The following is a 13,184-nucleotide window of genomic DNA, read 5'->3' on the forward strand; positions in this document are numbered from 1 at the left end:
TTACCCTGGGAAAAGGACAACAGCTGGCGTAGTACAATAATAAAACTCTAGTATTAAACCCACTGGTTTGGGGTCTTACATTTACATTATAGATGTTTTCATCATCATCATCATCAACATCATCATCATCAATTTCATTCTATGAAATGAGAATGTATGTTATGCTATTCATATCAAATACTAATCCGTATAGAAAGACTTTGATATTGTTGTAAATAGTCCTGACCTGACATGTAACAGAATGCAGAAAAAAATATTGTGAAGCAAATTGCTATGATACCAATGAGAGACGTCATCATCCCTAGCTTATCTCTGCACAGTCTGGCATAAATCTATTTCATGTAGTAAACAACAATAGGCAAGGTAGTAAATGCTTTAATAATTCAGTAGGAAAACTGGCATTATTTATGAGGGTATGAATGTCACTAACCTTTAACTTTTCCTATTTTGGTCAAGGACAATGTATACAGAGTGCCTCCCAATTATTCACCAGTTTCTTCTCAAATGATGCACCATCACCAGTCTGCTTTATGGGGCTACAATGTTATGGGACAACCTGCACAGACTGGTTTCTTTGTCCAGAATCAGCCTGTTCCACCAGGTATGTCTGGGCTTGTTATAAAACGTTTGCTTTGTTGCAGATGAACATTTTTCTTATTATTATGATTTCTTTTCTGTTCATTAGAGTATCAGTGAATGTATAGGGAGTGAAGGGAAAATATTTGTTTTCTTTCTGTGTATCAGATAATATAAGTAGATTTTGAAAAAGGGGATTGTTCCTCTACTCTAGAGGGCAGCAAAGCAAAGTTTTAAGGAATCACTTCTTTTGTCCTTTGGCAAAATGCACAAGAAATCGTTTTTAGTTCTTTGTGAATATATAATGTATTCATTCATATGGATTTCAAATCATGGATGTTCCTTGAAAAGTTATCACCATTATCTAATGACTGTGTTATATAACTATATATGTTTGCCCATGGCATTCCAAATTAGTTGAGATTTTTGTAATAATATTTTCCACTTTTTTATTAAGTATACTTGGAATAGATTACAGATTCTTTTCTAAGAATGAAAGTTAAATGGAAGGAATGTGAGCAAGGAAGAATAAAAGATTTATATTTGTATAACACCATCCTTATTCTTCGTTCTGTTTACATACATAGTTTGGTTGACTACTTGGTTAATTGTCCTCTAAGAAATATCCTTTTCACTGATGCTGAAGATAATTTAGCAGGATTATTTGTCTCTAAAGGTATGATGGCTTAATACATTACTTAAGAACAAATATTTACTTTATTACATCCATAGGTGGCTCCAGATTGGATCCTACTGGGTCATTTGTCCCAAGCAACACCAAACAAGTGCTGTCCAACATGTTACAGAGGCGTTCTAACACCATGATGCAGCCACCATCTATTCATGCCATTACTTCTCAGCAGCAACAGCAACAGCAGCAACTGCTGCAGATGAAATTGATGCAGCAGCAGCATCAACAGCAACAGCAGCGTCTTTTGAGACAGCAAACCCAGGTAAATTCTTCCCAACAGTTTTTTTAAGAGTCTCAACTTAATTCTACCTCTGCTTATTTAAGCTTATTTGACATAATGGCAGATCCCAAATATGACTTGGTCTACACCTGTGGCTGGTGACATCCTGTCAATGGGGCAATGAATTTCAATTCCTATAAAGGAACTATAAAAAGATGCCAAATCTATTTAGGGAATACTCCTTAGTTCCTTGGGTAATTCTTAAACCATGGATTAAAATCCAGTGCTGGTCTACATCCATAGTTATTGGAATAATAAAGATGTTTTGTTGCCTGAGATGGAGAACTCTCCATTTCACATCCAGAAAGTGAGGCCCCATCTACACTGCCATATAATGTGGTTTCATAAACAGTTTAACTGCACTGAACTTTATGAGTCTACATTACCTACTGAATTACGAAACTACATTATAGGGCAGTGTAAATAGTGCCCAACTGATCTAATAGTTGAATCTTTCTTCAGCACTGTCAAGGGGACAATATCTTCTGCTTGAGATGGCATCAGACCATGCTTTAGAAGGTCTACTTTCATCTGATATTAAAAACTGAGATAAAATAAAAGAGGACCACATTTCATTGTTTAAATTTCTAAGATGACCTGTGATAAATATTCAAGGCTTAGAAAGTAGTATTGGTTCCTTGGTATCTAGAAGAATCCATCTTTTACTCAAAGGTAAGGATCAGAAGGAACCCACATGAGGAACATTATAATGTAAAGATGTGATCCTCTCTTTCCACATCCCAAAATACATTTACTGTTCCAGAAAAAAGAAAAATATAGTTTGACATTCAGTTGCATACCTTCTGCCATCTTGTCTAGTTGACCTTGGTTCTTACCTTCTCAAATTGATCCTATAGTTGCTAAGTGTGAGAAAGATGGCAAAGAGTAGAATTTTGCCACAACCTTTTTTGATATTCTTTGCCCTTTTTTTTATCGTGTCAGAAGCGACTTGAGAAACTGCAAGTTGCTTCTGGTGTGAGAGAATTGGCCATCTGCAAGGACATTGCCTAGGGGATGCCCGGATGTTTTGATGTTTTATCATCCTTGTGGGAGGCTTCTCTCATGTCCCCGCATGAGTAGCTGGAGCTGATAGAGGGAGCTCATCCAAGCTTTCCCCGGATTCGAACCTGTGACCTGAGGGCCTTCAGTCCTGCCAGCACAGGGGTTTAACCCACTGCACCACCGGGGGCTCCTTTTCTTTGCCCTACCCAATGTGATTGTGTTTGACCACTAGAAACCTTCCGTGTTTATCTCTTCATTGGATCTGTGATGCACCAAATGTCTCTTGTGGTTAATTTTTACAAGGAAATATTCAGCTAAGATGTACCATAAAGAAGAATTTGAATGTATCAGTTTATATTCCTATATGAAAGCATTTTTAGTCAGATTGGTGCACTCAAATATATAAGGTGTTAATTTATAACAAGCAGTGTTTGTTTTTCGTTTTCATTTTCTTAAAACAGGGTCAAACAATTGATCAAGCAGCTATTTATTCCCAGCAAGCCAGGCAATCTCAGCTTCCACAATATCCAGGGATACAACAGGCACAGGTACCACTGTTCTTTTAAGGATAAGTATGCATGAAAGAATATAATGGAGATATCACCTAAAATCTAGGCCTATCTTATCTCTGAGTCAGACTAAAAATTTGAAAGGATCTTTAAAATGACCTTCCTTTTTCATAGCTTTTGCTTACATTGATATTGTCTTGAATAAGAAAATGTTCAGGTTTATCATTACAGTTTTTAATATGCAGACATGCTGGCAGCATAGGCTAATTCAGAATTAACAGTAAGCATAATGGGAAATATCTCATGTAATAAGTTTACTGTTAATACTGAGTTGATGGCTCATGCTGGATTTGTAGCCAGGTATGTGCTCACACATATGATCATGGAGATCTACCCAGAAATTGCCTTGTTCAGATGTATTTACTTGTAAGAGTTTAATTTATTTCATACAGTCTAGCATTTCTAACTCCTGCACTTAAAAACAGAATTGACATGAAATGTACATCCCCATCTATCTATCTATCTATCTATCTATCTATCTATCTATCTATCCATCCATCCATCCATCCATCCATCCATCCATCCATCCATCCATTTATATCTGAGCATAGCAAGGAAAAAGTAAACATAATTAAATGATGGAGTTCGTTGGAGCTCACTATTTCAAACATCTATGCATTTAAATGTTATATCATTCCTTTTTCTCACCATGTGCTTTTTGTTTGTTTTGGTTTTTAAGCAGAGAAGTAATGTTTTGTTTTTTCTTAAAAGCATATGAAATTAAACCTTTCTTGAACTGTTTCCTTTGCAGGCCATTCCTCATGGTTATACAATGTATAGTACTCAAATGTCCTTGCCATCCCAACAGTCTGGAGGTTTAGTCCTTTCACCTGCCTACAGCCCCAGGGCATATCAAATGGCTCATTCAAACCCAGCTCTAATGGAAAGGCTAAGGCAGATTCAACAACAGCCAAGTGGATACATTCATCAGCAAGCAGCTGCCTATCTTCAACCTTTAACAGGCAATCAGCGGTAAGACTATATTTCTTGAATTTTTTTATTTTTTTCTGTCTGGATTTGTTTGAAACATTCTAAGCAACCTAGGTGTCTAAGAAATGCCATTGAAACTAAAGGTGTGTCCTTTGAGTCTAAAGAGGGAAGATGCAAACCAGGAGTGGGGGAATCTATTAGGAATGTTGGCAACTGCCGATCCTTTTCCTTGCAATTGACGACTCTGGAAGGTTACTTACAAACAAAAAAACTACTTCTACACTGCAGCTATTAATACCTCTGGTAATAATTGCTTCATGAGGACATTGCTTAGGTGTCAGTAAATCTTTAAACATCATACATCTTTGCTAGTTTTTATACATTATGTAGAACTTACTTTCCATTTTATTTTTCTTGCTAGACTGCATAATACTAAGTAAATTGAAAATTTAAACACATAACAAATCATTGCCAGATCATGCCTCAGATTTATACTGCTAGTAACATTTTCCTAAAATCCAGTGTTAGATCATTTCCTTCTCATATAATTAGTTTTTGTGTTGGAGAGCATATATTTGTATCCTTTGTAAACAGTGTTTCAAACTGCCGGACTCCACAGAGCATCTTCCTGGAAATGTAATAACTATTAAAAGCTTGTGTGTAAACTATTCATTCTTGAAAACATCCCTCAGGCAGTGGGTCCAGATGTGGGACAGAGTTGGGCTTTCTTTGTGCTACAGATGTTACATTTTTATCTTGCAGAATTCATCTTGTTTCAAGGCAAATGTCAAGATGCCAAGATCAAGCCAATGGATTAACAATGAACACTGATGATATAATTCACAGCATTTTTGAGAGGATGAAAATAGAAATAGTGTTGCATTGTACTATTTATTAATCTGTGCACGAGGAAAGAATTAAAATACTGTAATCACATGTTTCCCAAAACCTGATACATCCTGTAGACTCTGGTTTACACAAGTAAAGTTGTGTAATCTATTGTATTTTATAATTTTGTCCATACATGGGCTTTTATCAGCTAAGCCACACAAGGAACTCATACAATGAAGCAAATATGTTGGGAGGTTGTGGTATGTGATGCTGTCATTCTTTGATACGTATGTGTGTGTGACATTTCTGTCACCTGAGTTTTATGGTAATTTTCAGCACCATCTACAACAAATGGGCTTCTTTTTTATTTTGTGAGATATTGAAGAAGCCATATTTCATTTTTCTTTAGTTCTGCTCACACGAGGTTTCCCTGTGAGCCCTGCTTATTGGGCCAGTCAGCATAAAAGAATGCTGTGGCTTGTCTTACACAATGCTTGCTTAATCCCGTTGCTCAAACCTAGACTTCTTTGAAAGGAAGGAAGAAAAGGGTCCCAAGAATGATGCTTCTATAATCCTTTTCTTCAAACCCAGAATCCCTTGAAAGGAAGATAGAAAAGGGTCCCAGGAAGGGTGCTTCCTTTAACCCCTTTCTCCAAACCCAGACTCCTTTGAAAGGAATAAGGGAAAGGATCCCAGGAATGGAAGCGGGAGCCTCATAAGTTTCCCATTCCCACCAATGGACCGGATCTTCCCGGATCTTTCGACTGCCTAGCCGGAAACAGATTTTCCCATGAGCTGATTTTCGAAAGGCTCCCGAAAAATGGTTCTGGGTACCCAACAAAATTCGGATACCAAAAATGGATCACCCTCCAGCTGACATGCACAAGCCTAATCTATAATAGAGAAGGGTAATTTAAAGGACCCCAAATTGGAGGCAACTCTGAACAAAAATTTAGCAATTTATAATATTTATCTCCTTTATGTGATTTCAGGAAAGCATAGAAGTTTAGAAATAGCACTGCATGTGTGCTGAATGACCATCAGTTTTGCTAAGATATATGTGCATGGTGCATCTAGATTTTATCAATTTTGTAGTTCTTAGCTGTTGGTTTAATAAAGAAAATTATTTATTTATTTATTTATTTACTTTGCTTATATACCGCTGTATCTCAAGCCCGAACGCGACTCACGGCGGTTCACAAACAGTAAAAACAGTAGAAACAGCAGTGGTTCCATACAACATATAACAATTGACTTAACACATTATCCATAAATTACCAATAAGCAATTACAATGCACAATTATTACAAAAAACAACCGTACCCAATCTTCTCATCATCCAAGCGTAGTCCAGGTTCGTCGTCCATTGTTCCATTCCTATGTTCCATTACCAGATTGCACTAAATTATGCATTTTAACAATATAAGATGCTTTTGATTATTTTTGTAATGATTAAGGCTGTCAGGTTTAGCTAGATGTAAAGCTTGGGTATGCTCTTAGATCCATCTTTGGGTGAATCTAATGTAGAGTTAATAAAATGTAACACCATGTTAACTGCTATGGCTCAATTATATGGAATCATGGAAGTTATAATTTGATGTGGCACCAGCACAGTTTGGCAAAGAAGGTTAAATACTTTGTAAAACTACAGCTCCCATAATTCCATATTTTAAAAATACAGTACACTGTTTACTAATGGTTTTTATCCTGAATGGGGGGGGGGGGGGATTCTGCATGTTAGCTTAGAAAACAATTTTCTTTGCATTTTTTTCAGTGTATTTATCTTTGTGATTTTAAACATTGTTCACTATTTTATCCTGTTGCAGATTTGACACTGTGGTTTTAATATTCACGTCTTTAAGTTTGAACTTGCAGGTTCTAAATTTGTTTTTAGAAAGGAAAATTATTTATTCATCTTACTCCTTCAGCTTAAGTCACCAGGCTTTGCAGCAGAATCCCTTGGTTGGAAGAGCACTAGATGTTATGCCACCCACAGCTTCCCACCCAAACCTTAACTCCATACAAATGCCTCAGGAACAAATGAGACACCGACAGCAGCAAATTCAGCAACAGAGACTCCTTCAGGTATGGAAATTGTGTCCATTTATGTATGATAGCTAGGTAGAATGGATTGTTATAAAATACTATTCTGATAATTTAAATGCCACTTATATTACTGTGCAGGACACTAAGTTTATCCAATTCTCAAATGTCTACTCACAATAACAGCCTCTTTCCAAAATGTATTATCTGAGAGCCAAACTATGTGATTTCTTTTCTTTGTACTCCTGGCCTTTGTTCTTCTGGTGTTAATTTTTTAAAACCAAATTTAGGTCCAGAGATGCAGACATGGATTGATGCTCTAATATGAGTGTAGAGATAGCTTTGGCCCTCAGATTATTTTGCTAGAGGGGACAAAGACTGAGCATGGGATCTTAAAAATAGGATGTCCTAGTATGTTAGAATATCCTGCTATTGTGCAATGCCTTTTATTGCATTTTTGTATTTCTGATCTTGGGTTATAACTTTTTTATTGTAAGATTACCATGCAGTTAACACCTGCACTAATGCTTTATCAGTGTTACAGGGGCAGCATCCTAGAATATATGTTTTATAACATGTAACCAGTGATCTTTCAAATAGACCTTTAAGTTACATGTACGAATATACCATTTGTGATGCTAGCTAGCACATCCAGCAGTCTTATCTGCCTTATATTGCAAATAAAGGTTAGAGCTAGAAAAGGCAGCATAAACAAGTGGTCTAATAACATACAAAGGCTGAAACAAGACTGCATGTGGAACGCTGATTTGAGTATGTAGGAATGAATGCAGGTATGTATGTGTATGCATGGTTTAAATAGGAGTTTCATGAGAGAGAGGAACATAGCAACCTCCCAGGAAGGAGGAAGAAGCCAACTGCTGTAAAAGAGGGAACAAAACATTAAATTGATATGAACCCTGGCGTAGAAGCTTATCTGCAAAGCCCCAAAGTCCAGAACAGATTCCTCAAGTGTTCCTCAGAAAGAACATTCTGAACAACAATTTGGGATTTGTGTATACAGTGAGAACTTATTCTGTTTACCTCATCATCAAAGAAACCACAATGCCCTGGCTGAAACACATATTGACATCAAAAGAAGCACTCTAGGTGGACTGGAACTGTGACAAGAACAGTCTGTTGAAAACCAAACCCATGGGACATTGCACTGACCTTCTCTTTCCATTATGTATATTCTCCCTTAGGAAGACCACCCAGGTTTGGGTGAGGTAAGCATGTCTTTTGTGACTTGTGTGTGTGTATGTGTATGTGTGACCAAACACATCCATTGCTTCAATCAAATCTACCTGAGATAATACAAACACTTCATGACTGGTAATATGCCTAAATATTTCTCTCTATCTTTTCCCTCATTGCATTTTTCTAAAACTTGCTCTCAGTAGTAAACAATCCCTAAAACTCCACCTCTCTTACTTTCAGGAAGAACTCTCCCATTTTCATGCACATTTCTTGCCTAGGATCATGTCAGATTCCATATATCATTAATACACTCCAAACCATTTTGTGAGAGATAGGCATGATTATAGATATCTAATATAGTCATACATAACATGTATTCTTATTGCATAGTGATTCCATTGCTATTGATGTTGTATCCCATTGACCTTGTATTAAAGGGGGCTGTTTTAGTTCTCTTTAACTGGAGTTTTGTTCTCTTTGGTTGGCACAGCCACATTCAAGTACTTTGCAGGACCCACTTCCTGAGCCTGGGTGTTGGAGAGAAGGGTCAGACTTTTTTAAAACAACAACAACAACATAATATTTAGCATGGGAATGTTATGTTATATTTATTTCGAAGGTTAACCGAGTTACTGAGCTGAAGATCTCCTAATATTCATAATGGTGCTTGAGTTTTTCTCGGTGAGGCTGCTGCTGTTATATAATCTTAAAGGCTATAGTGCACAACATCTGACTCTTCTAAGGTTTTTCACCAATTGAAAAACCAATTCACCAATTCAAATCTGGCAAATAGCCTCTTTATTCCTTTGTAGTTTGCTGGTGTGTGGGTGGAAGAAAGAGAGAGAAAGAGGGATGGTGATGTGCTAAAGTAAAGGTAAATGAGGAGGGGACGAGAGGGCACATAAAATAGGGGGTGGCAGTAGGAAAGCAAAAATACCTTCATAACTTTAACACTCAACAGACTATCCTGGAGGGATTACCCTGAAGAGGATGTAGCCTCTGCAGAAAAGAAAGGTTCTTCACCTCTTTCCCAGGGTTGTTTTATCATTGCTGTTGGGTAACTATATTATAGTAAACTCATTTGAATAATATTTTCTTTAGTTGCAGCAGCAACACCAAAATCAACAGCAAGCCCTCAGTCTCCAAGCAATGCAGCCTCAGCAACCTTTGGTAAGAGGAAGTGTTATTGATAGACCTTATTCTGAGGGATTGTACTGTTCAGCAATAACAAAGAAGCAGAATAATGTAACTTCAAAAGCTGGGTCCATCTCTGTTGTCCATTTCTGTGATCAATAGGAAAGGATAGGTGGATGATGTGAAATGTTCGTTTTAGAAAAATCCATAGGTGAGAAGATCTTGTACTTCCATTTCTAATTCTGGATTGTGCTACATCAAAGTATGCAAATCAGATTTGTTGATATAGATGCAAGGAAAACTTAACTGAGGACATATAATAATCTTCAATATGTTCATAATGGTAAAAAGAAGTGGCTTTATCATTCTGGTAGTGTATTGCATATAATAATGGCAGCATCTTTTACCTTTTACTTTGAAATCATATCAACACGAGGATGCCCTCTAGTGGGTAATGTGCCTGTAATCAAAACCTTACTAATGACACAATTTAATCATACACAGTATAAATGAATTCATTTTTCATTCAGTTGAGCCATGTTTTCCCATGTTTCTTTGCATAATCAGTACTTATTAGTCTAGATCTTTTTGGTAAAAGATGTAAGTATATAAATATGAAAAATATGTGCCAGAGCACTCATTGGTACATTTCATAATATTAGTGTAGCATTAAGATTTTCCTAATAGCACTTGATATGCCTTACTTTGTTGAGTCTAGTGTGCCATTGATTGTACTAAACACCTCAATTTACATGTGTGCATTAGAAAAACAAAGATTTGTTTTCTAATCTACTGCTCCTCTTCTCTTGCCTGTCAGTTTAGAGTCAAGGAGAAGAGGCATCCCCAAACCCACCACCTTGGCCTGATGGAGGAGTGGCGGCTTCTCAATTGGTCTCATTCAGGTCGTGAAGGAAGCCAGTTGGAAAGTCACACCCTTTTATCAAATGGGATCTGCAGAGTTTACCCATCTCATTTTCTCAGCTGAGAAGCAAGGCGAAAGGGCGCACTTCCACCAAGTGGAGTTTGGCGAGTTTGCCCCTTCCCCTTGCAACTTAGCCAAGAGGTCTTTAGTCATGGGGAACCATGGATTGGTATTACGACAAGGAGTAGCTTATAGTAAGATAAATGGTAGTAGTATTGTGGATTGTAGTGTGAAAAAGAAAATCTACTTGATGGGAAATCTAACCTTTGCTATTCTTTCTCTCGCTGTAAAATGATTGTGCCATATGTAAGGAGCAAAAAGAACAGAAAAAAACATCAAAGAATATGATGAAAACCAAGCTGCATTGGGGAGCTGTGTACAGTAGATTAGACATTTCAAAATGCCAGTTGACCCAACCATGTTTTATTTATAAGAAAGCCTAGATAAACTCCTGCACGGCATAATGAATCTCTCAATAGAAGTATTTGTTAAAGCACTGGCATGCCCATCTATCTATCTATGTATATAATAAAAGTCAAAGTTTGTATGCGGAGGACAAAAGTGTGGCGTTGTGGCGGTGTATGTGCCAGCATTCTGATTGGCCAGCCTGAAAGTTCCAAGATTCTGATTGGCTGCCGCTGTGGTGCTATTTGCATATGGTCTCTGATTGGCCAGCTTTACAGGCGCCCCTGGTGGAGAAAAGGGTTCATGACAGAAACGGAGACATGAGAGAAGGAAATTTGCATATGGTCTCTGATTGGCCAGCCTCAATTCCAAGATTCCGAGATGACAAAGAGAGGAAAGGAAAAGGCCAGAGGGGGCTGGGTCAGAAAATTACCAATACAGACCAAACTTGGCACACAAAGCCCCCATGACCCACTCTACATCCTACTGCAGTTTGGAGGAGGATGAACCATGGATGTTGGGACTTGCAGTACCATTACTCATATTCTGAGACCGCAGTTAACCTCATCCAATGACTGATCAGGACCAAACTTGGCACATAGACCTCTCATGACCCACCTTATATCCTGGTGTGGTTTGGCCGGGGATGGACCATGGACTATGGGACTTGCAGTAACTTTGCTCAATTCCTGAGACCACTGCAACCCTCACCCAATTACCGATAAAGACCAAACTTGGCACACTGAGTCTCCATGACGCACTCTACATCCTGGTGCAGTTTGGAGGAGGATGCACCATGGACGATGGGACTTACAATCACTTCACTCACTTCCTGAGACCACTGAGACCCTCACCAATGACTGATCAAGACCAAACTTGGCACACAGAGTCCCCATGACCCACTCTACATCCTGGTGCACTGTCGAGGAGGACAGACCATGGATGATGGGAGTTCAAGTACCTCCACTCCCTTCCGAAGATGGCTGTAACCCTCATCTAATGTCCGATCAAGACCAAACTTGGCACACAGAGCCCCCATGACCCATTCTACATCCCGATGCTGTTTGGAAGAGGACGGAGGATGGATGATGCGACTTCCAGTACCTTCACTCACTTCCTGAAAGCACAGCGACACTTATCCAAATACCAAGAAAGACCAAACTTGACACAGAGAGCCCCCTTGGCCAACTCAACATTCTGGTGAGGTTTGGGGGAGAACAGACTATGGATGATGGGACTTGCAGTACCTAAACTCTCTTTCTGAGACCACTGTGACCCGCATCCAATGATTGATCAAGAATAAAACTTCGCACACAGAGCCTCCACGACCCACTCTCCATTCTGGTGCAATTTGGAGGAGGATGGACCACAGATGATGGGACTCGCAGTACCTTCACTAACTTCTTGAGACCACTGCGAGCCATATAAATAACTGATAAAGACCAACCTTGAAACACAATTCCTTTCTCAAATAACCCAGGCAGCGCCGGGTCCCCAAGCTAGTCAGCCATAAAAGCCACAGAGGCTTGGGAGCAGGGAACAGGTCAACAATTATTTTAATAAAAAGTGAAATTTGATTTTAAGTGAATTATTTAAAAACTAGCAGTTCCTTGAAATAAGTGTAGTTTGCTAAGGCACCTCAAAGGTCTTTGAAAGCTCAACAACATCTTCATACATTAGTTGATAGTGCTGTTTTTCTAAAGTTTCCCTCAATGGCAACAAGAATTATAGTGGTCCATTGATCAGATACCTTCTCCCATATGCTTTCAGTAGAGGCCTTGTGTAGCCTTTGCTTTCCTAGTGGACTTGTTTCCCATGAAAAGAAAAAAGCTAAAAGAAGTACTTGCAAAACATCAAAGAGTTACAAGTTAAAGTTGATACTGTCTTGAACCCTTGTAAAATTGTGCAAACAAGGCATAGCTATTTGCATGATGTAAGTCTGGAATTGAAGCTTCTCCACATTTCAAATGTTCACTGTTTTCAGCCATAAAATACACAAGGTGTTAACTGCTATTTGTTAAAATTTCTTCAGTAGCTAAAAACTTCTGAATCGAACATTGAGTTGTAACATATTGCATATGCTTCCAGCACACACGAGGGAGCCTGATCCTTTTCAGGCATACACTTCATTCATCATTCTCATCCTAGCAGCATGAGTGCCAACTGTCACAACATTATTGTGCTGTTTGCCTTGTCCAGACTCACCTCAGTGTCTGCCAGTCCTAATTGCTTGCAAATTTCCATAACTAGGCTTTAGCTAAAGCAATATGATAATAAATTCCAGATAACCTTCAGATACTGAGATAACAATTATGAAAACTAAAAATTCAGTTTGAAACCTGAGTCCCCAGCATTTACATTTCAAAGTCTGCAAGTGAAACAATGGAACCCTTGGCTTGAACTTTTCAATGGATTGTTATATTGACTTAGTTTCATTCTGAGAGTAATATAATCTTCCTAGGGAAAATGCATCAGCAGATGGAAATTGAAATTTGGGCCAAAAATACACAGGTTTATGTGCCAGGTTTGAGAGTCAAAAGCCTATTAAGCTCTTCTTTTGCTCATGTCCCCACAAGCATGCTATTTTCCTGAGATCAAAATTTT

At 38.3% G+C, this 13,184-nt stretch overlaps 1 protein-coding gene across 5 annotated transcripts in view; it reads left to right on the plus strand.

The window, feature by feature from the left end:
* The window catches only part of MED12L (mediator complex subunit 12L), a 193,037-nt gene that overhangs the window by 170,403 nt on the left and 9,450 nt on the right, over nucleotides 1-13,184 (plus strand). For 2 of the 5 annotated variants that reach the window (XM_060767713.2, XM_060767715.2), the window contains 7 exons: nucleotides 457-601; nucleotides 1,309-1,529; nucleotides 3,011-3,097; nucleotides 3,870-4,090; nucleotides 6,808-6,964; nucleotides 8,125-8,148; nucleotides 9,221-9,289. In XM_060767713.2, the coding sequence (XP_060623696.2) occupies nucleotides 457-601; nucleotides 1,309-1,529; nucleotides 3,011-3,097; nucleotides 3,870-4,090; nucleotides 6,808-6,964; nucleotides 8,125-8,148; nucleotides 9,221-9,289 (924 nt within the window). The other 3 variants (XM_060767714.2, XM_060767716.2, XM_060767717.2) reach the window with 2 other exon arrangements.

The sequence above is a fragment of the Anolis sagrei genome, chromosome 3 (genome assembly GCF_037176765.1).
Source record: "Anolis sagrei isolate rAnoSag1 chromosome 3, rAnoSag1.mat, whole genome shotgun sequence".
Taxonomy (NCBI): Eukaryota; Metazoa; Chordata; class Lepidosauria; order Squamata; family Dactyloidae; genus Anolis; species Anolis sagrei.